Genomic DNA, 25,168 nt, shown 5'->3' on the forward strand with positions numbered 1-25,168 from the left:
ACACGGCTGCTGTCAGTGGCGAGCAATAGGGTCTGAGGTGGGCCGGGGGTGGGGGAAATGGAAGGGAAGGGGGTGACACAGAGGGTGACACAATGTCCTGATGTGGCAGGACATGACACGCACCCTACTGTAATGCTCTTGACAGGACAAGCTTCTCACTTCAATCATGACAAGTCCATTACCCGGCTATGTTAAAAGTGGCAGCAAGTTTTTTTTTTTTATTATCTTTTTTTGCTGTGAAGCTGCTTGCAAAACATTTTGTGCAATTACAGCAAATTATTCAGCTGCTACAAGTCGGTAACAGTTTTCTGAATGTCACTGACTATCTGCTTCCATTCCCTTTTCACGCACATAAAATGAACAAGCGTGTGTATGTGTATGTGTGTGTGTGTTTTCATGTGTGTGAGACTCGGCCTTGAAGGGAAAAGTGTTCAAGTGAAGGAACACGCTGTAACAAATTCTCTTTTTTTTCCCCACTCACAAACACTAAGCATGACAAAAAAAAAATAAAAAAAATAAAAAATGTCGTTGCCAGTTGACTTTTAGAAGTTGGAATCCGTCACAATATTCCAGTTGAGGTTTTGGTACAGCGTTCCCGTGACATTTTCCAAACTAACTCAGGTGTGTCCTATATGTATATAAAAAAAAAACAATCTTAGCTTGCCATGGCACCGTCTACGTGAAAAATGTATAAAAGTGATTCCCATTCGCTCCTCTATGAATCTTTGCATCCCTACAGCGACGGTAATGGGAGCAATGACCTTTGGGTGAAGGTGACTTCCTGCTTCCTGGTTGACTGGTGTGTTTGTGCTGTAAAAGTGATGTTGGCAAGAGAGAAGGCGATGAGTGCTGTGCGTATGTGAAGGGGTAAAAAAAGGAAGGAGAGCCAAGGATAGATGAAGGTGTTGTCATCTCCAAGACACATGGACAGCTGTTTGTTCCCAAAATGACAGGAAACTGCTGGTCATGTAAACTACACGTAGACGACAAAACAGAAAAGTTATGATTGAATTCCTGCTGGTGATTTGTTCGGCCATATCGATGTAAGTAAAGAAAACAAAACATTTTGCTTTGTTTTGAAAAATTTCATGTCAAGATGACAAACGATCTCTTTATTAGAGGTGAAGAAACAGGACAATATTTCTCCTTAAGAAAAAAAGTGTCTTGCTATAATAAATTCATCCATTCATTCATTTTCTACCGCTTATCCTCACGAGGGTCGCGGGCATGCTGGAGCCTATTCCAGCTTTCTTCGGGCGAGAGGCGTTGTACACTCTGGACTGGTCGCCAGCCAATCACAGGGCACATATAGACAAACAACCATTCACACTCACATTCATACCTATGGACAATTTGGAGTCGCTAATTAACCTAGCATGGTTTTGGAATGTGGGAGGAAACCGAAGTACCCGGAGAAAACCCCGGGTAGCCCCCGCCTCTCGCACGAAGACAGCTGGGATAGGCTCCAGCACACTCGCGACCCTCATGAGGAAAAGCAGAAAGAAATGAATGAATTAATGAATGTTTACATGCAGGCTGCACGGCAGACAAGTGGATAGCATGTGGGCCTCACAGCCAGCAGACGCAAGTTCAATTCCACCCCCGGCTATCTCTGTGTGCAGTTCGCATGCGTGGGTTTTCCGGTTTCCGGTTTTCTCCCACATTCCAAAAACATGCTAGGTTAATTAGCGACTCCAAATTGTCCATAGGTATGAATGTGAGTGTGAATGGTTGTTTGTCTATATGTGCCCTGTGATTGGCTGGCGACCAGTCCAGGGTGTACCCCGCCTCTTGCATGAAGACAGCTGGGATAGGCTCCAGCATCCCCGCGACCCTCGTGAAGATAAGCGGTAGAAAATTAATTGTCTGCACGGCGAACAAGTGGATAGCACGCGGGCCTCATAGCCAGGAGACCCAAGTTCAATTCCACCCTCGGCCATCTCTGTGTTGAGTTTGCATGTTCTCCCCGTGCATGTGTGTGTTTTCCGGTTTCCGATTTCCTCCCACATTCCAAAAACATGCTAGGTTAATTAGCGACTCCAAATTGTCCATAGGTATGAATGTGAGTGTGAATGGTTGTTTGTTTATATGTGCCCTGTGATTGACTGGCGACCAGTCCGGATTGTGTCCCGCCTCAGTCGGGATAGGCTCCAGCATACCCCAGTGAGTATTACATCATAGGAAATGGATGCATGGATAGATTCCACATTCAGTAGTGTACCTGTTGCACAACACCGCCATCCGCCATCTTTTAATGTAATGTCCAATCCAGATGGTGTCAATACGTAATGTGTGGCCCCTTTTCACCCAATTTTACACCCAGTCTTTTAGTCATCTGGCTCCGTACGATACCCTTGTGGCGACAGCATTTTGCAAAACAGCATTTCAAATACCGAACTGTATCTTTTAAGTAAACATGTGTATAGCTGGGTTTGAATCCCTGTCACAACAGAAAGAATGATGTGGAGGCAATGGTATGCAAATTGCTCCCCCCAAGTCTCCAATCCAGGCTGCTTGAGATGAACTGAGGGTTTTTGCTAGCCGGAGATCCAGTCAGGCTTGTGCAATGGAATTAATGGTAATACCAAGCCAGGTGGAACTCGGCTCTGCTCCCTGGCACTGTAACGACGCAGAGCTTCTGTGTTTGTGTGCCTATCCTCATCGGTGCTTGGAAAACAAGCGTTGTTTGTGCGCTCAAAGTGCGTGCATGCTTTACTTATTGGATGGTTTTGGGTATACGCTCTCACAGGCGGCCTCCCTACTGAATGGAACGTCAGCCAAATCGACAAGGAGACAGACTTACAGACACGTTTACTTTTCATTAGTGCTTGCAACCCGGTACACGAAACCGTGTTTTTTATCCTTACTTCCTCTTTTTTCATGGCCACTTTTATTTAACAACAGCAGGTAGGCGACTGGAAGCTTTCACTCCTGTTTACAATGTAATAACAGCCTCTGGAAATTTGAGTCTTGATTGTGGGACAGAGTAAATCACGACGACTTGGCCTACACACTCATGTTGCCGCAGGGAGTCCTGGGCTGAATCTGAATAGACTATGGGGGTGCCACAGGGTTGACTGTCGCTCTGAAAGACAGGCTGAGGAAAACAGACAGAGATGCTCAGAGGGGGAGCCTAAGGGACAGACTGTAGACACAAAGATGTACGGTGTATTAAAAGGTCATTGCGCTGTTGACTTTGCTTCACATTTACCTTGGACATCCATGTGTATTTCTACGTGGGCTTGCAGGATGGGTGGGGCATTGGGTCAAAGACGGTCATTTAAATATTGGATTCAAGTGCAGATCCATTCATTCATTTGTTTGTACCGATTATCCTCACAAGGGTCAGGGGGTGCTGGAGCCTATCCCAGCTGTCTTCCAGCAAAAGGCGGGGTACACCCTGGACTGTCGCCAGCCAATCACAGGGCACATATAGACAAACAACCATTCACACTCACATTCATACCTATGGACAATTTGGAGTCGGTAATTAACCTAGCATGTTTTTGGAATGTGGGAGGAAACCGGAAAACCCCCACATGCACGGGGAGAACATGCAAACTCCACACAGAGATGGCCGGGGGTGGAATTGAACTTGCGTCTGCTGGCTGTCCACTTGTGCGCCGTGCAGCCTGCATGGAAACATTCATTCATTCATTTTCTACCGCTTATCCTCACGAGGGTCGCGGGGGCGCTGGAGCCTATCCCAGCTGTCTTCTACACCCTGGACTGGTTGCCAGCCAATCACAGGTCACATATAGACAAACAACCATTCACACTCACATGGACAATTTGGAGTCGCCAATTAACCTAGCATGTTTTTGGAATGTGGGAGGAAACCGGAAACCGGAAACCCCACACATGCACGGGGAGAACATGCAAACTCCACACAGAGATGGCCGGTGGTGGATTTGAACTTGTGTCTGCTGGCTGTGAGGCCCGCGTGCTATCCACTCGACCGATGTGCAGCCTGCATGTAAACATTCATTCATTAATTCATTTTCTACCGCTTATCCTCACGAGGGTCACGGGGGTGCTGGAGCCTATCCCAGCTGTCTTCATGCAAGAGGCGGGGTACACCCTGGACTGGTGGCCAGCCAATCACAGGGCACATATAGACAAACAACCATTCACACTCACATTCATACCTATGGACAATTTGGAGTCGCTAATTAACCTAGCATGTTTTTGGAATGTGGGAGGAAACCGTCGAAAACCCACTCATGCACGGGGAAACATGCAAATTCCACACATAAATGGCAGAGGGTGGAATTGAACTCGAGACCTGCGTGCTAACCACTCTTCCACCGTGCAGCTAGATTTTTATAATATTACTACAGCAGTGGTGTTCAAATAATTGACTTTGGCGCAAGATGAGTACTAAAGTACTCAAATACGCAAGTACTAAAAGTATCTTTTAGTACATTTTTATACTTGCATGGCAGTTAAAGGAAACCTGCACCAGTATCCACTGCTTCAGTCAGTCTGGATTTTCAAAGTTAATCAGTTCCTCGGATTATTGCCACAACTTTCTACAATACATGTGAGAGGTATGATTTATAACCTAGCATGAACTTTTTTTTTTTTTTTTCAAAATCAAAGGCGATACAGCAGCAGTAGTTCCAGTACCTCGCGTTACCTCTCGGTCGTAGCCCGAGGCGTTGTGTGAGAGAGTCGCTGCGAGCGAGGTGCTGTGTCACTACATCAGAAAAGCAGTTCCTGTGTGCTACAATAACAATGTCGCTATAACTTGGCTAATATGCAGGTAACGGCATGTTAGCAGTTTTGGGATATTTTTTTTTAAGGAGGCTTTATAGGTGAATCCCTTTCTGTGCATGGATAGTGAATCAGTGAGCACAAGGCGGATATCTAGAATGTCTATAAAAGGGAAAGACGTGTGTTCTTGTCTCACATAAGGATTTTAGGATGCTGGGTAAAATTGCTAAAGATTTCCTTTAAGAACGTCCAAATATTACTGAAACCTTGCCTTTGGAGGTAATAAATATATGATATGGAATATGGAATATTTTGAAATGTGAATAAATTATATGTCGACCAGCGTCCCATTACAGACTTCAAGGTTCTACTGCAAGTTAAATTTGTGGAAGGATGGGGCACTATCAAAGCAAAAAAACCAATACTTAATTTTGATATGTTATATATTATAACATAATATAATTCATTCATTCATTTTCTACCGCTTTTCCTCACGAGGGTCGCGGGGGTGCTGGAGCCTATCCCAGCTGTCTTTGGGCGAGAGGCGAGGTACACCCTGGACTGGTCGCCAGCCAATCACAGGGCACATATAGACAAACAACCATTCACACTCACATTCATACCTATGGACAATTTGGAGTCGCTAATTAACCTAGCATGTTTTTGGAATGTGGGAGGAAACTGGAGAAAACCCACACATGCACGGGGAGAACATGCAAACTCCACACAGAGATGGCCGAGGATGGAATTGAACCTTGGTCTCCTAGCTGTGAGGTCTGCGCGCTAACCACTCGACCGCCGTGCCGCCCACATAATATAATAATATAACATAATATATAATAATTCATTCATTTTCTACCGCTTTTCCTCACGAGGGTCGCGGGCATGCTGGAGCCTATCCCAGCTGTCTTTGGGTGAGAGGCGGGGTACACCCTGGACTGGTCGCCAGCCAATCACAGGGCACATATAGACAAACAACCATTCACACTCACATTCATACAATGTGGAGTTGCTAATTAACCTAGCAATTTTTTGGAATGTGGGAGGAAACCGGAGTACCCGGAGAAAATGTGGCCCGCAGGACACTAGTTTGAGGCCCCCGCCTTGATATGAAAGTTTCATGTGCAAATTTGATATGGATGCTGTATGGTATCATGTACCCAGAAAAAAATTATTACGTTTGATTAATGTTCATGTTAAAGGTTAAATAACTGTTAATAGTTATCCTCTTTATCCGTGTGGAAGTGGTAAGTTGTTACCACGCATGCACGGGGAGAACATGCAAACTCCACACAGAGATGGCCGAGGGTGGAATTGAACCCTGGTCTCCTAGTTGTGAGGTCTGCGCGCTAACCACTCGACCGACTTGATAATAGCTGGTCCTTGGCTCTGCTTTGTTATTGTTGTGAGTGCATACATGCACAATGTATGTATTCTGATGACTGATGAGAATGAATATATCCGGGGCGTTGTAACATAAGGGGAGGACAGTTCAAAGGCAGTGGGAGTGAGGGAATTAGCCCCACGTACACATAAGGCCAACTGAGGTAGCATAGTAATGCACAGACTGAGCGATGGAGGTGCCGAGCAGCTAGACAAGACAGCAGCTCTGCACAATGAATAAGAATGTGGATGAGAGGTGAATCACCAAGGAGTGAGTGAGCAAGTGGGAGTTGTGTGTGTGTATCTTCTCATTCTACTTGCCCTTTAACGTTAAAACAAGCATTCGATTTTCATCAGCGGCATATGCGGTGCATTCGCTGTCAAGGGATTGCGGCAGTAATACATGCTGGAGTAAAATGCAAGACTGCATGTAAAGATTTTTCGGTTTGTGTCGGAGTGTGTGGTGCCCTTTTTTTCCCAAAAAAAAAAAAAAAAAACACAAAACATTGGGGATGAATAACAGAGCAACAGGGGAGTCCCTGAACGCTTCTTCCTTCCGTCTTCCTGTCTCAGACTGACACTTCAAAAAGACATATTTACCAGAACAATAAGAGTCTCTGGATCATGTTTAGGGATTGATAGCCAACATGGGCATTAGTTACAGAGCTGCGGCACAGATTCCGCTGGGATGCTATTGTGCTTTCTACGGTGATGTTCTGTAAATAGCATTAGTTGCGCTCTGTAAAGAATAGACTTGTCACATTTTCAGTCAGGCTAGTCTTGCACAGCAGCTTAGAGACCGAGCCAATATGTACACACGTTGAAGATGTGCCAGACAAAAGGATCGGCACCCGTCAGCACTTTCCAAGGGACTGCAGGCTACACTCTTAAAAATGCTGGGTTGTTTTTTTTTTGACCCAACCGCTGGGTTGAGCCTGTTGGGTCATTTAATTGGGTAATTTTTTATTGAATTGGGTATTCTGAGAACCCAATTCACTGGGTTATCTCTGTTGGGTGTTATTTGCTGCTGGGTTGGGATTTCCATTGTGTAAAAATAAAAATAAAAATAAAAATAAAAATAAAAATAAAAATAAAAATAAAAATAAAAATAAAAATAAAAATAAAAATAAAAATAAAAATAAAAATAAAAATAAAAATAAAAATAAAAATAAAAATAAAAATAAAAATAAAAATAAAAATAAAAATAAAAATAAATTAAAAAAGTAAAAAAAAATAAATTAAAAAGTAAAATAAAAATAAAAATAAAAATAAAAATAAAAATAAAAATAAAAATAAAAATAAAAATAAAAATAAAAATAAAAATAAAAATAAAAATAAAAATAAAAATAAAAATAAAAATAAAAATAAAAATAAAAATAAAAATAAAAATAAAAATAAAAATAAAATAAAATAAAAATAAAAATAAAAATAAAAATAAAAATAAAATAAAAATAAAAATAAATAAAAATAAAAATAAAAATAAAAATAAAAATAAAAATAAAAATAAAAATAAAAATAAAAATAAAAATAAAAATAAAAATAAAAATAAAAATAAAAATAAAAATAAAAATAAAAATAAAAATAAAAATAAAAATAAATGGTATATTGGCAACCCAATTTGCTGGGTTGAAATAACCCAGCACTGTAGTAAATATAAACCCAGCGTTGGGTCATATGAACAACCCAATTGTTGGGTTAAAATAACCAACCCAAATTGTTAGGTTAAAATAACCCAACGTGAGGTTGGTCCAATATTTAACCAGCGTTGGGTTGGGAAACAACCCATATTGGGTTGTTTTTAACCCAGCATTTTTAAGAGTGTACATCTGCAGATGCATGTGGCCTTTCTTGGAGGGATGCAAAGCTGCAGACTGAAGGAAACTTAACATTGGGTTGGGATGAGGGAACACTTGTATGTCAGAGTGGTTCTATTTTCCACAACAAGGCTTCTTTTAGAAAGAGAGGAGACGGGAAGTACATAAACGAATCAACATCTTGAAGCATTCTCAGCCTCAATAACTGCAAGAAAAGTAAGCGTCAAAGTGATGAGAAATATAACTTTTTTTTTTTAACCAAATGTGCCGACATATTGTATAAAAATCCAATCCTTGACAGTGTTTTATCTGAATACTCAACATCATGCTTGCATCACCTGCCCTAGAGTGGTGAACGAGGGCTAAAGCAGGAGGAATCAAGGGTTTGCTTAAGATTCAGCATCTTAAGCCATTTTCTGTTGCAGCACAAGAATCATCTCTCATTCTAATCTCACCAAGAGATCCAGCCTGAGCCCGGAATATCCCAAGATAAATATGGAAAGTGAACAATACGATTGCTGAGCAGCAACATTTCATTTTCTACACCTCTTCCCTCTAATCCTCTCCAGCGGTCCTTGTGAACTGCCTCTCCTCATCGAAATCTGCTAGAAGACCTACTGAATAGTCTGATATGACACCGTAGCCTCACTTCCTCTCAGCTATTTCCGCCACAAGTGCAGTGACTGGCCACAATTCCAGAGGCTCTCTTACCGCCACCTGTGACCTTGTAATAACACAATGTCATCAGATATTTTTTTTCTTTTTTTTTATCACTAGATTGCATCTGACTACGTTGAAAAAACCCTGTCTCAGTTGCTTCACATTCATGCAACGCTCTCAAAAGAAAAATAAAACAAATATGTGTTATGTGACATTATGAGAACAAAAAAAAATTATAAATAAACTAAAAACATGGCAAAGATAACAAAACATTTGCTATAAGAACCATGCATCAGCTTCGTTCACCATAAAAATACCTTCATCTTCATCACCGTCGTTATCCGATAAATCCTCGCCCTGTTTTTTTGCATGGGCCCCTGTTTGGTAAAGCAGGCAGAGACATAGACAAGTACAGGGCAAATTCAAAAAAGAGCACAGTTGAAAACACTGTGGTTGATTTCATTGAAATTGTCTCCAATGAAAACACCACGGCAGCAGTTGAAATTGGATAAGAAAAACAACATTTTTATTTTATTCAATCCCACAAAGTAAATATCACAAAGGAGTATTAGGGCCTCAACATATTACAGTATTTCGGTCAAATCTACGGAAGATAAAATAGAATTCTAAGACAATTTGGTAGAGATATTATGATAATAAACATATGTGGATCCCCACACTGTATTTTATGTTAAAAAAAAATGTATATATTTAACATTTGTATTATTTTGTGTAGAAAAAAGGCATTTTTCTTTCTGTAGAAAACACCTCTCATTTACCATAAGTCAATAATAATTCCTAAATAAAATGTAAAGTGTACATGTACCACTGTTCGAAAGTCCCCAGTTTATATATTTTTATGTATTTATGCTTCACTCATGTTTCATCATCAAGTATTATGATTTTGGACCTTGAATTCGCTTCTGATGAGGCATTCAAGTGCACTACGTAACACTACAGTGTTAAGCTTTCAGACACCAATGTACGTTTATATTCACGCACAATTGGTATATCACATTTTGGGAAGCTTGGATCTACATTATCATTCATAAATGTGGAGTACCTTCATATTTTATATTGAAAGACAATATTTTTATACTGTTTTTTCATCATTTGTTGGCGGTCCCAGAAAATAACCACTGTGAAAAGCAGGGATTGTGCATTAAAATGAGCAATGACTGTTGAGGATGTTACATTTTGGTTGAAGTTACATAATATTTTTGTCAATACATCAACACCAATTTAATACGACTGTACAAAAAAACAGTCTTGCAATATTACCACTTTATTATTCCTATTATATTACATTGATTGTCTTCAGTGCGGCCCTAGCACTCCTTTGTAACGTTATTCAAATGTCATTATTACATAAAACAACAACAACAATTGAACATTTGTACCCATTAAACAAATCAACAAATTAAACACATAATACAATCAAATTAAGAAAGACATCTTTACAGTTGAAGCAGTCATACACTATTAATATTTATTATTTACAACATTACAAAGCTAATTAAATCCCAGTGAAACCATCTTTAGATGCAATAATTAAATGATATTAAACAAATGCTGGAAAAAGTAGAAATGAATACAAATGCATTATAAATTAGCATCACCATAAAATCGGTGGTGTTGTGTTTAAAGTCAAATTGTTTTCAAAGGGGTGTGAGAGCTTCTAAATACTACTTAAGGGAATTTGTATTCTCTGCAGATACGCACCTTTGCATCTATTCTTAACTCAGTCTTTGCAGTTAATGAGACTTTGGAGAGGTGGGGTGTGTGTGGGGGGGGAGCACAGACAATGTGCAAACTGGCTAACGACATGCTAATTGACATGAAGAAGCTCAAGAGTACAGGCTTTAAACTACAAGGCAAAAGTAAGAGAAAGGATTTCAACTATCCCGAGAGGTTGCTACGTGTGAATAAATTACCAGATTGCGGGTATCACGTATACGCGCTAATGTGAGCAACTTGTCTCGGTGACCAGCAATGGTAGGTAATGTCATGTTTTCCTTGTGTTGCATATCAGTGCAAGCCCTCCAGGGCACCTGAACACCATTTAACTTGCAGTGCTCAGGTCTATTTTGTACTTTACTGCACTTTTTTTTACCACTTCCTCACCACGTTGCGGTTCAAATTTCTCTATCAAAGTATGAACATTCATTCATTCATTTTCTACCGCTTATCCTCACAAGGGTTAATGGGGTATGCTGGAGCCTATCCCAGCTTTCTTCGGGCGAGAGGCAGGGTACAACTTGGACTGGTGGCTAGCCAATCACAGGGCACATATAAACAAACAACCATTCACACTCACATTCATACCTATGGAATCACCAATTAACCACGGCGGTCTAGTAGTTAGCGCGCAGACCTTACAGCTACGAGACCAGGGTTCAATTCCACCCTCGGCCATCTCTGTGTGGAGTTTGCACGCTCTCCCCGTTTTCTCCGGGTACTCCGGTTTCCTCCCACATTCCAAAAACATGCTAGGTTAATTGGCAACTCCAAATTGTCCATAGGTATGAATGTGAGTGTGAATGGTTGTTTGTCTATATGTGCCCTGTGATTGGCTGGCGACCAGTCCAGGGTGTACCCCGCCTCTCGCCCGAAGAGAGCTGGGATAGGCTCCAGCACCCCCGCGACCCTCGTGAGGTGAAAACCCACGCAGGGGATGTACAAAATGTTTTTGTAACATAATACATAAGGATTCAGGGCAAAAGGGGGTCTAGTTAAACCTCAGTTGTATCAATTGAGGGGTGGCTCTAAAAAGTGTTGTGCCGGACTCGGACTATCAAGTCTTTAATAGGGGTGTCACAATACTTCTATTTGGACATTAGCACAGCAGCAGCTTTTGAACTGAGATGGAAAAAAAACAGACACATCACGAGCAAGTGTCACCGAGATAGGTTGCATTGCAAGGTTTATATTGTGCAGCACTATCACTTCTACAGTAACAATGCTATATTCAGTGTGATACATTTCCTCCCATGAGAAATTTCTCCAAAGGAGAAATATAGTCACGTTTTAATCAACTTGTGGGATCCGAAGTGTTTAAACGGCACGTGTTCGTATTCATACTACGCCATTACTACCATGCTTGGACCAAAAGTCTGGCATGATTCACACTCGAGTTCCATACACTTTTTTTCTGGCGCTATTGGACCAGGGTAGGACACAATGGGGCTCACATGCCCTCGCTCAACAGACATCCCAGGCTTTCAATCCACTGATGAGCAGAGCTCTTGTTAAGCATGTTATTGCACCGCCAGAAAGGATGCTTACACGACTAACATTTGAATGCATAGTGCACAGTGTAATTACAACTGTGAGTTTCATAACGAACATTAACGTTCAGTATCATGATTATTTCAGCGAGTAAAACAAGTGAAGACCTTCGTCTCGCTCCGGTAGTGTACGTCCATCTGCTTAGTGATGTGGGAGTACTGAACATAACATGCTGTATGAGCTGCTACATGAGCCTGAAAATGCTAACATTAAATATGTCGGCATATTTTTTTTATTTTTATCAGTTTTACCAAGCATGGATTTTCAGGTGAAGGTGAAAGGTAGAAGTAAAATAAAAAACGTTATTGCATGTTATTGCAAATGCATCACCTCATTTAGCTTCATATATGATTTCTTAACAATTGTCGCAGTGGATGTTAGAATGTGGTAGTTGATTGCCTTTGATTAAACATTTATAGGTTAAGACTGTGTGGGTGTGTAAATGTCATAGTGAAACACAGAAGAACAGTCAATAAAAATAATAAAATGTCTGAATTTCACACCTCTGGAAGTGTTACAGCAATTTTGACATCATTCTTTTAGACAATAAAGGATCCGTTTTTGGCTTTGACACGTTGTTTCCTTTTGTAGGAAGTACCAGTCATTACATATTTTAGCTCTTGCATCTGTTAGAGTGGGTTTTGTGGGAACTAGTGAAAATATTTTTAGCAAAATAACAGCTAAAACAACTTCAGGCTTTTTATATTGTCCAGTGCTGTTAGTCTGGCTTGCCCTGTTGTTGACTGTTGCCATGTGGAGCATAACAGTGAGTATATTGAGTATTAGTGCTTTAGACAGGCCTGGATTGGATGGCAGGTGTTGACGCAGCAGCTCTGCCACTTTGAATTGTGTTGTCCGTACGTCTGTGTGTGTCAAATATGAACCTACAGTTTAATAGGAATCCCAAACACATACGGCTGTGTGTACAAACATGTAATATTTGATTTGTTTTTTTGTTTTGTATTTGATTTTAACATTTTTGTACAGTGCAAATAAAAAAATAAAAATTGCCTGGGACAAACAAGGGCAAAGTACCGTCCATCAATCCTATCCACCAAACATCCATCCATGTATTTTTTGTACCGCTTATCCTCATGAGGATCGCGGGCATGCTGGAGCCTATCCCAGAGAAAGCCAATCACAGGGCACATATTGACAAACAACCATTCACACTCACATTCATACCTATGGACAATTTGGAGTCGCCAATTAACCTAGCATGTTTTTGGAATGTGGGAGGAAACTGGAGTACCCGGAAAAAAACCCACGCATGCATGGTGAATCGCGTGCGCGCTAACCACTCCACCACTGTGCAGCCTTGTCAGATTTTTTTCTATACATTTAAATTACCATAAATGTCTCAAAATTATTTGAATGGTTTGTTTCTGAAGAAAAACACTATGAAGACTTTAGACTGTCCTAGTCAAAGTCCAGTTGGGATGCTGTGCCACGACCTTGAAAAAGCTAAAAAATGTTGGAAAAGCCTCCAACGTGGCTCAATAACAATAATTCAGTAAAAATAACTGGGGCGAAATTCCTTCACAGAGCTGTAAGAGGCTCATTGCAAGTTATCGCAAGCACTTGATTGCAGTTGTTGCTGCTAAGAGTGGCCCAACCTGTTATTAGGTTTAAAATACATTTAAATTACCGTAAATGTCTCAAAATTATTTGAAAGGCTTGTTTCTGAAGAAAAACACTATGAAGACTTTAGACTGGCCTAGTCAAAGTCCAGTTGAGATGCTGTGCCACGACCTTGAGAAGGCTCGAAAATGTTGGAAAAGCCTCCAACGTGGCTCAATAACAATAATTCTGTAAAAATAACTGGGGCGAAATTCCTTCACAGAGCTGTAAGAGGCTCATTGCAAGTTATCACAAGCACTTGATTGCAGTTGTTGCTGCTATAAGTGGACCCAACCTGTTATTAGGTTTAAAATACATTTAAATTACCGTAAATGTCTCAAAATTATTTGAATGGCTTGTTTCTGAAGAAAAACACTATGAAGACTTTAGACTGGCCTAGTCAAAGTCCAGTTGATATGTTGTGCCACGACCTTGAAAAGGCTTGAAAATGTTGGAAAAGCCTCCAACGTGGCTCAATAACAATAATTATGTAAAAATAACTGTGGTGAAATTCCTTCACAGAGCTGTAAGAGGCTCATTGCAAGTTATCACAAGCACTTGATTGCAGTTGTTGCTGCTATAAGTGGGCCCAACCTGTTATTAGGTTTAAAATACATTTAGATTACCGTAAATGTCTCAAAATTATTTGAATGGCTTGTTTCTGAAGAAAAACACTATGAAGACTTTAGACTGGCCTCGTCAAAGTCCAGTTGGGATGCTGTGCCACGACCTTGAAAAGGCTCGAAAATGTTGGAAAAGCCTCCAACGTGGCTCAATAACAATAATTCTGTAAAAATAACTGGGGCGAAATTCCTTCACAGAACTGTAAGAGGCTCAGTGCAAGTTATCACAAGCACTTGATTGCAGTTGTTGCTGCTAAGAGTGGCCCGACCTGTTATTAGGTTTAAAATACATTTAAATTACCGTAAATGTCTCAAAATTATTTGAATGGCTTGTTTCTGAAGAAAAACACTATGAAGACTTTAGACTTGCCTAGTCAAAGTCCAGTTGGGATGCTGTGCCACGACCTTGAAAAGGCTCGAAAATGTTGGAAAAGCCTCCAACGTGGCTCAATAACAATAATTCTGTAAAAATAACTGTGGTGAAATTCCTTCACAGAGCTGTAAGAGGCTCATTGCAAGTTATCACAAGCACTTGATTGCAGTTGTTGCTGCTATAAGTGGACCCAACCTGTTATTAGGTTTAAAATACATTTAAATTACCGTAAATGTCTCAAAATTATTTGAAAGGCTTGTTTCTGAAGAAAAACACTATGAAGACTTTAGACTTGCCTAGTCAAAGTCCAGTTGAGATGCTGTGCCACGACCTTGAAAAGGCTCGAAAATGTTGGTAAAGCCTCCAACGTGGCTCAATAACAATAATTCTGTAAAAATAACTGGGGCGAAATTCCTTCACAGAGCTGTAAGAGGCTCAATGCAAGTTATCACAAGCACTTGATTGCAGTTGTTGCTGCTAAGAGTGGCACAACCTGTTATTAGGTTTAAAATACATTTAAATTACCGTAAATGTCTCAAAATTATTTGAATGGCTTGTTTCTGAAGAAAAAACACTATGAAGACTTTAGACTGGCCTAGTCAAAGTCCAGTTCAGATGCTGTGCCACGACCTTGAAAAGGCTCGAAAATGTTGGAAAAGCCTCCAACATGGCTCAATAACAATAATTCTGTAAAAATAACTGGGGCGAAATTCCGTCACAGAGCTCTAAGAGGCTCATTGCAAGTTATCACAAGCACTTGATTGCAGTTGTTGCTGCTAAGAGTGGCACAACCTGTTATTAGGTTTAAAATACATTTAAATTACCGTAAATGTCTCAAAATTATTTGAATGGCTTGTTTCTGAAAAAAAAAACACTATGAAGCTATGAAGATTTTAGACTTGCCTAGTCAAAGTCCAGTTGAAATGCTGTGCCACGACCTTGAAAAGGCTCGAAAATGTTGCAAAAGCCTCCAACGTGGCTCAATAACAATAATTCTGTAAAAATAACTGGGGCGAAATTCCTTCACAGAGCTGTAAGAGGCTCATTGCAAGTTATCACAAGCACTTGATTGCAGTTGTTGCTGCTATAAGTGGGCCCAACCTGTTATTAGGTTTAGAGGGGCATCAGTTTTTCACACTTTTTCAACCATGTAGGTTTAGATATTTTTTCTCCCTTAATAAAAATAGTTTAATTTAAACATGCATTTTATGTTCATTTATGCTGTCTTTGATTAATATTTAAATGAGTTTGATGATCTGAAACATGCATGGGCAAACCACTGGAATTATTTTTTTACTTAATATTGACCGTGAGTAAAACTTTGTCTAACCTGACCAAGGAGGTGCTCATATGGAGACACTCAACCATGCACTAGTGCACACACACCCATAGCTGTATGAGACTTGAATGAATGAATCCACAATTCCCTCACTACATAGTGGAAGGGCTGAATGTTAACTGCCCTTCTTTTGCAAGGGAAAAGGTTCCGTGACAATAGATGAGCTTCACCATTAAATATCAGAAAGGTCAGAATGTGGAAAGGGACTTAGTGAAAATGTGAAATGTTGCAGCCTTGACAATTTGAAGCTGTTATATTCAGTCTCTAATCCTCAGGTGGCCATTTTCCTCTTTTAGAGAGGCTGGATCCGTATCTCCTCCAGTCTGTGATCTCACTATCTCTTTCTCTCCCCCTTTTTGCTCTTCTCCATCCCTCTCAATCTGTCTCTCAGAGGAGAGGTTAGGGAACAGCTTGGGAGGGACATGTAAGCGAGAGTGATGGAGAACGCAGCTGAAAGGTTAAGGAGGCTGTAATCCTGCCGTAAAGGACAGCCAAAAATTCACACTGCGCTTCAGCTGTTCTCAAAATAATGAAGCGAAAACTAATAAAAGGCTGATAACGGTCTCCCTGCCTGTGTAAAGGCGGATAATAGAGAGAGGCATGTTAACGCCACAGGCCTCTGGTATCACGCTGGGGCCACGTGAGCCGTTGCACACATTGCAAGCATCACTATGATCAATCACTGCTTACAAGACGTTTTGTGTCTTAACCCCTGTCATCAGTTGTTTGAAGGAGTGATGGAAAAAATCAAACATCCATCATTTCTCATTACTGACACACTCATAAAGGATGAACGGTTGTCAGTGTGTGGTCTTTAAAATTGAAACCAAGAGAATATTTCCAGACACGGTGGTACCTCGGGTTTCGTTATTCATTTGTTTTAAAAGTTTTGACAAAAAAATAAACTTGGGAAATTCATAAAATTTATGAATTTCATTGAAATTAAGATAGCTTCACATGCATAAAATTATGTGAACTCATTCTAAATCTCATAGTCTCACAATTTCTAAGTCTCACAGCTGGCCTGGGAACGCCTTGGTGTCCTCCCGGTGGAGCTGGAGGAGGTAGCCAGGGACCGGGAAGTCTGGGCTTCCCTACTAAGACTGCTGCCCCCACGACCCGGACCCCGATAAGCGGAGGAAAATGGATGGATGGAAATTCATAAAATTTATGAATTTCATTGAAATTAACATGCAGAAAATTATGTGAACTCATTCTAAATGATTAATTGACGCTAGAAATCTGTGTGGAGTTTGCACGTTCTCCCCGTGCATGCGTGGGTTTACACCGGTTTCCTCCCACATTCCAAAAACATGCTAGGTTAATTAGCGACTCCAAATTGTCCATAGGTATGAATGTGAGTGTGAATGGTTGTTTGTCTATATGTGCCCTGTGATTGGCTGGCGACCAGTCCAAGGCTGTACCCCGCCTCTCCCCCGAAGACAGCTGGGATAAGCTCCAGCACCCCTACAACCCTAATGAGTATAAGCGGCATAGAAAATGGGTGGATATTCTAACAGGCAATTCTTACTGTCTGTCAAACATTTGCAGCATTTTTTGAAATAGGCTCCAGCATATCCGCGACCCTAGTAAGGATATGCGGTAGAAAATGGATGTATGATGGATTGATTAAACTAAATACCCTTACTTGTCAAATTGGTGGCACTTGTAACTTTCTGCGGCCCCATGGCGGGTTATGTAGACGTCAAACTAAAGATAAAAGCACAGACACTGAGAAAGCAACCTTATGACACTTATATTTTGTGACACGTAGTCCTAGAAAACGATCAGTGTCAGTACAGAGTTATAAAACAGTAAAAAAAACATATCCTGGAACATTGTTACTTGGTTTCAAAGTTATTTCCTATGGGAAAAGTTTTTTGGATAATTCAATCAAATGAGTTTGACCTTCGAGGTTCAGATATTTTTTTTACTTCCATGCAAGACGTTATGATGTTAACATTTTCTTGACTTTGTTAGCATTTCAAAGCCATTGCGACATATTACATGAATTCATGAAGTCATGATGCTTTTTCAAGTAAGCCCCAAAATATCTAGGTCTTTGCATAAGAATTTCGACTAACTTCTGAGAACAGACTTGTTGTTGTTTATATTGAGAGCACATGAAGTCATGTCTGCATGCATTTTTGTGCCGTTGTTAACATCCTGTGCCTGGTTCCGGTCGATCACATGAGAGCCGTGTAGTAGTAATTATTTTTCAAATACGTCAAAAAAATAAGAAGGGTGGTATATATACAAAAATACATTATTTTGAAGAAAATATGGGAAAAGGCAAAAGTCCTGTGTGTGTGTTCTTCTAACTTCATTTCCTCTACCATTGACGAACACAACAATTTGATTAACTGTGAAAGTCGAACAGAGCAACAGCGGGGGGGCCTCCGAGAGGAAACTTCCTGCTAAGGTCAAGTCTTGCATCACAAATCAATGTGACTTAACTCACTCGGGTCAATGAGCGTCCCAAATAGATGCTCACGGAAGACTACAGAAGTCTTCTCTGTCATATTCCAAAGAGGGCATCGACTGTTGTCAAACCACAAAGGCCAATATTTACTGTCATGTTGGAAAATGGTCTCCCATTCTTCTTGCAGTCGAGATTTCCTTGGCCAGCCCCTCCTTTCCTCAGGCACTTCAGAGCGAGCCAAACCACGGATTACTGTGGAGTGTTACTGGCTGCTACAACAAGACATACTGAGGTCTAAGCAAGATTGGGTCTATTTCACACTTTCATACTTCTCCAGCCACCATCTAGTAGAACTAAAAGATGTCCAAAGTTTCTGCTGGGAGAGTTAATCTGTGGGCTTGCAAGCCCTTGGATGGGGTTGTTCAATGCTGGCACCGGGCTGTGTAACAGCAGACTGCCGCCTGCATCGGAATGATACTTGGACAGCCCAAAATAGAGGCAAATTGTTGCACAGATTTTGCTGCACTTATCTCAAATAGGCTCGTGATGAGGGCTGAATTTCAGGAAGGATGATCCTATGGTGTCTCTCAGAAGCTGTTACTCAGCACACTGTTGTGAAGAACTCTGAGGACGGTTTTTACTCACAGTGAGAGACCTGCTGTAAAATAATGTGAATATTATACAAACAGACAGAACAGAACAGAGAGTGCACACAATTTAGCATATTTATATATATATATATTATATATAATATTTCATCAAAAGGATGTGACTTAAAAAAAAAAAAATAAATACATCTGTCAATCAATTTAACAATGTGGACTTCTTTAAAGGTAAAGCCTGCCAACACTACAGTCCTTCCTACACAGTCTGTTCAAGCTGGGATTTATCTGGGTTGCTGTTCTTTACAAACGAAGCCCTCACACAATATTCAACCTTCAGAGGTAGTATCAGCTGGAACAGAGGCTGGACTGGCGCCTGTATAAAATGCACTATTGTTGCTGTCGGACAGGTCCTCAATTATCACATTATCTGATTACAAATACCGTGTCACTAGTCCTCCTCTCTTCCAAACAGGAAGCACGACAAGAGGAAGTGAGTGAACCCTCCTGTCAGTCATTCAGTCTCTTCGTCCCAGTAGGTGGGACTGCTCGCCAGCGCGCCTACACGGTGTTGCAGCCTGCAAGCCACCAAATGCAAATATGAATGAAGGCACCAAAGCGATGATGACAAAGGCAAATCTCACAGCCCCGTGTGGGAATATTTAGGTTTTAAACGGAATTAACAAGGTGAGCCGATGAACACTGACAAGCTGATATGTTGTATTTGTTGGAAAGTAGTGGCGACGGAAAAGGGGACTACATTTATTTTCTACCGCTTCTCCTCACGATGGAGCCTATTATAACTGTCTTTGGGCGAGAGGCGCGGTACACTCTGGACTGGTCGCCAGCCAATCACAGGGCACATATAGACAAACAACCATTCACACTCACATTCATACCTATTTACAATTTGGAGCTGCCAATTAACCTAGCATGTTTTTGGAATGTGGGAGGAAACCGAAGTACCCGGAGAAAACCCACGCATGCACAGAGATGGCCGAGGCTGGAATCGAACTTGGGTCTCCTAGCTGTGAGGCCTACGTGCTAACCACTCATCTACAGTGCACTTTTTGTATTCATTCATTCATTTTCTACCGCTTTTTCCTCACGAGGGTCGCGGGGGGTGCTGGAGCCTATCCCAGCTGTCTTCGGGCGTAAGGCGGGGTACACCCTAGACTGGTCGCCAGCCAATCACAGGGCACATATAGACAAACAACCATTCACACTCACATTCATACCTATGGACAATTTGGAGTCGCTAATTAACCTAGCATGTTTTTGGAATGTGGGAGGAAACCGGAGTACCCGGAGAAAACCCACGCGTGCACAGAGATGGCCGAGGCTGGAATCGAACTTGGGTCTCCTAGCTGTGAGGCCTACGTGCTAACCACTCATCCACTGTGCACTTTTTTGTATTACTTTTATTAATTTTGATGCAGTGCACTCGCATTATTATGTCAGTTCTGTGTAAAAGGCAAAGACTTGTTTCATGCAGGAACCGAGGAAACAGTTGATTGTGCATTCACTTTACATGAAATGAAAACATAGTCAGTATTCAATAGACTATATTGCTAAATTTAAGACTACATTTTCAGAAATGTGATGACAGAATTTGTGAATCTCTGCACGCTTCAACTCACCAGCAATATGCGGATAATTGAAGTTGGTCGAAAAGAGATAAGCTCTGCGTTTCCGTCTCTCCTCCCTCTCACATGAGCTTGACACGCTGGTCTTTCATTTCCTCGTCATTAATGCTCATATCAGTGTATTAGTGAATTCATCAGAAAAGGTTTTTAGTGTCACAAGCAAAAAAAAAAAAAAAACCACTGGATATTAGTTTGCAAATCAAGGACTTTAATACACATCCTTTTTTGTCAGCACATTCTATAAATAGAGAAAAAGCTATAGTGCATTAAAAACAACAATTTCATCATTATGCACTTCTTTATGGCACTGAAGTGCAGCTTCAATCTCTCAGCTGCAAACTCGATTGAAAAACATGTGCGACACATTCAGGTGCAGTTAGACGATTGTCTTTTTTCTGCCAGATGATAAAAAACTGGTGATTAAAGCAATTTATGCCTGAACAAACTGCTCTAAAGTCATCCATAAACGGCTTATAGTCAGTGGGTGGCATATACTGTATTTATATATATATATATATCATATATGGATGTTTGTTGACATCCAACAGAAAATCTTGCCCAAGATTGGATGATTTTGAGTGTTTAACAGGCACATGAACAGATAGACCCCTGGTGGTGGCCCCTTTTGTCCTGAATAAAAAAGGTGCCTCCATCCATCCATGCTGGAGCCTATCCCAGCTGTCGTTGAGTGAGAGGCGGATACTAACAACCATTCAAACTCACATTCATACCTATGGACAATTTGGAGTCATCGATTAACCTAGCATGTTTTTGGAATGTGGGAGGAAACCAGAGTACCTGGTTGTACCCGGAGTATCCTAGCTGTGTGGCCTGCAAGCTAACCACTTGACCACTGCACACTGCTGGAGCCTAAAGTATAAAAAATTACTTTCTCTGTCATCAAATATGTTTGGTTTTCTGACGGGGCGTTTATTTGCGTACATCACAGCTTGAATTACCTTGTGTTTATCTGACTACCGCCCATTATTAGTCAAAGAAATATTGCAAGACAAGTCTTATGTAGTGAGTGTGAATGGTTGTTTGTCTATATGTGCCCTGTGATTGGCTAGCCACCAGTCCAGGGTGTACCCCGCCTCTTGCCTGAAGACAGCTGGGATAGGCTCCACCACCCCCTGCGACCCTCGTGAGGAAAAAGCGGTAGAAAATGATTGAATGAATGAATGAATGAAGTCTTATGTAGTGTTCTGGTAATTACACAAAACACTGAAGAGACATGACTACCTCCCATTACGAGTGGAAGTGGTACGTTTTTGGCAACTTCTTTGCCTTTATTTATTGCCCAATCCTTTTGAAACACTTTCTTGAGTTTAGAATAAGTACATTTGAAAGAGGCTGATTAGTTAGCTTGGTAGCTTGAAATGCTGGCAACGGCCGTCTCTTATGTCGCTGTAGTGTAGCATGTGCAATATGGTGTAAGCAAAAAACGATAATAAGGGTTCTAATGATATTAAAAGACATAGATTTGCAATGCTCTATCTACTAATCTACTAATAAAGATTATTGTACTACAATTGCAAGTATGTTCCAGCCAAACACATGCATTTGTTTTTTTGCAGTTTCCATAATTTTCTGCTGTGATACTTCAAAGTGTGCATTGAAATGCACTGTTGGAAACACGTCTCTGGCAACCTAACGCCCCTGCGTGAGGACTGTAAAGACAGGATTTAGTGCTGATCTTGCACATCCAACCACCTCCGCATGACCTCGGTGACAACCCATTCAGCTATTTTGAACACGGAGCGCTAAGGTATTAAAGTAAATGAAGATGCTACTTGTTGTTCTTTTAAAATAGAACTCAGTCATCACAACGTAAACATCAAAAGGGTATGGTTTTACAACATTTACTAAACAGCAATGTTAGCTATGAATTACAAGCAACTATGAATAATGTATGCAGGCAGTGTAATATTTTAGACATGTCGTTTCTTGTCTGTACTTTTGTATTCTTTAAATCAACCTAGAATTTGTATAACTGAAAAGCCTCCATGGTACCACAAGAAAGTATAATCTGTCAAATAGCCCTGTACTTCATAAAATCAGTGCTTTTTTAGGGTTTGCATCAAATGTTACTATAGAAACGGCATAGTTAGATTTCCAACGCAATGCATTAATTGTATATTTGTGAAACCACATCCCTTCTGTACACTTAAAGTAAAACTGCCCATCATATACAATCCTTGTGAATCTTTTTGAAATATTAAAACACATGTTTTTCCCTAGTCATTAGCCTTAGTTGTCGGAGGCCCGATTGTGTATGCTATGTGTATGCTAGCACCCTCATGCTAGCTATTTTTCTCTCTTTAAAAAAGCACAGAAAAATGAAAATGACATTCGTTTATGTTACCTTCTTGCCCACTCAGCTTCTAAAACCTGTAGTTCATCCTCCATATAGTCAGTCTCAAAAAGATAAAGTTCTAGATCCATAGTCATTAGCCTATGTAGCTGTTTATTTTGTAGCTATCTATGTAGATGTTGTTGCCGGAAATAGCGCTAGTTGTCCGAGGTCCCATTGTGTATGCTAGCACCCTCATGCTAGCTGTCTTTCTCGCTTTAAAAAGCACAGGGTCATAAAGATAAAGTTCTGGATCCGTAGTCATTAGCCTATGTAGCTGTTTATTTTGTAGCTATCTATGTAGATGTTGTTGCCGGAAATAGCGCTAGTTGTCCGAGGTCCCATTGTGTATGCTAGCACCCTCATGCTAGCTGTCTTTCTCGCTTTAAAAAGCACAGGCTCATAAATATAACGTTCTGGATCCGTAGTCATTAGCCTATGTAGCTGTTTATTTTGTAGCTATCTATGTAGCTGTTGTTGCCGGAAATAGTGCTAGTTGTCGGAGGTCCCATTGTGTATGCTATGTGTATGCTAGCACCCTCATGCTAGCCGTTTTTCTCTCTTTAAAAAGCACAGGCTCATAAAGATAAAGTTCTAGATCCGTAGTCATTAGCCTATGTAGCTGTTTATTTTGTAGCTATCTATGTAGATGTTGTTGCCGGAAATAGCGCTAGTTGTCCGAGGTCCCATTGTGTATGCTATGTGTATGCTAGCACCCTCATGCTAGCTGTTTTTCTCTCTTTAAAAAGCACAGGCTCATAAATATAACGTTCTGGATCCGTAGTCATTAGCCTATGTAGCTGTTGATTTTGTAGCTATCTATGTAGCTGTTGTTGCCGGAAATAGTGCTAGTTGTACGAGGTCCCATTGTGTATGCTAGCACCCTCATGCTAGCCGTTTTTCTCTCTTTAAAAAGCACAGGCTCATAAAGATAAAGTTCTGGATCCGTAGTCATTAGCCTATGTAGCTGTTTATTTTGTAGCGGTCTATGTAGCTGTTGTTGCCGGAAATAGTACTCGTTGTCCGAGGTCCCATTGTGTATGCTATGTGTATGCTAGCACCCTCATGCTAGCTGTTTTTCTCTCTTTTAAAATGCACAGAAAAGGGAAAATCACATACGTTTATAGTAAAATTCCACAAAAGTTGCCCCTAAAGCGCTTATGCTTCCGAGTTTGAGTCCCATGTTACCTAAGAAGCATACATTCTGCTTCATTAGCACTGCTAATTCAACATAAGACAAAGAGAGGCGAGACTGTTTATGGCAACAGGGGAGGCTGTTCTCCAACCACCACTCCTCAGAATAATTTGCACAAAACCAATACATGAAACTTATGATAAAACCATTTTCTCATTACCAAACATGAGGGAGATAATTGAAAAATCGAAGAGGAAAGGGAATATTAAAGAGATATTTCTGTGTATATTCCACAACTGGGACTAATTGTGAAGCAAAAGTGGCTGCAGGGCTCGTCTCCAACAAAATTGGTTCACCAAAGTAGAACGTATGGCTGTACAGAGCGAGGCCACGAGCTGTTTCCTGCTCCCATGGAAATAGGCAGCAGAGGTGTCACAATGGGAACCAAATCATTATTGTGAAGCAAGACATACTCTTTATCAGTCTAAAGGCTAATTGTTAAGTCCTTTAGGAAGACTTTGTGAATTAGCTCTCAGTTTTCAAACAGTGTGATTAGAGCTAGTGCCTAAAGTCAAACTAGAATGTTTTTGCATGTCAATGCTTTTGTAGCTTTGACTGCATTAGTATAATGAAGCTGGGATGCCAGTGAAATATCTGAAAAGATGCTTTTTCGACAGTTTGGGGTGCAGTATTTTCCAACGAAAAAATATCTAATGTTGTAAGATTGTCAGGAACATTAAACACGATGAAAAAACAAAAATAACTGTTGGTTTAGCTATAATATGCTGAGCAGCATGAACAGAACTGACCAACTGACAATGCTAAAACGAATCCACTAGGGGTGTCTCGATTCGATACTCATTCATTCATTTTCTACCGCTTTTCCTCACAAAGGTCGCGGGGGTGCTGGAGCCTATCCCAGCTGTCTTTGGACGAGAGGTGAAGTACACCCTGGACTGGTCGCCAGCCAATCACAGGGCACATATAGACAAACAACCATTCACACTCACATTCATACCCATGGACAATTTGGAGTCGCCAATTAACCTAGCATGTTTTTTTTGGAATGTGGGAGGAAACCGGAGTACCCGGAGAACATGCAAACTCCACACAGAGACGGCCGAGGCTGGAATCGAACTTGGGTCTCCTAGCTGTGCATGTCTGCACGCTAACCACTCGACCGCCGTGCCACCT

The 25,168-nt window shown here is 40.8% G+C and overlaps 1 protein-coding gene across 2 annotated transcripts in view; it reads right to left on the reverse strand.

The window, feature by feature from the left end:
* Nucleotides 1-25,168, reverse strand: part of nlgn3a (neuroligin 3a) — a 218,739-nt gene that overhangs the window by 147,390 nt on the left and 46,181 nt on the right. The window contains exon 4 of one of the 2 annotated variants that reach the window (XM_058063836.1): nt 8,891-8,950. The exons of the other annotated variant lie outside the window; for it this stretch is intronic. Within the exon in view, the coding sequence (XP_057919819.1) occupies nt 8,891-8,950 (60 nt within the window). The remainder of the gene's footprint in view (nt 1-8,890; nt 8,951-25,168) is intronic. 2 annotated transcript variants of the gene reach the window in all.

The sequence above is a fragment of the Doryrhamphus excisus genome, chromosome 23 (genome assembly GCF_030265055.1).
Source record: "Doryrhamphus excisus isolate RoL2022-K1 chromosome 23, RoL_Dexc_1.0, whole genome shotgun sequence".
NCBI lineage: Eukaryota > Metazoa > Chordata > Actinopteri > Syngnathiformes > Syngnathidae > Doryrhamphus > Doryrhamphus excisus.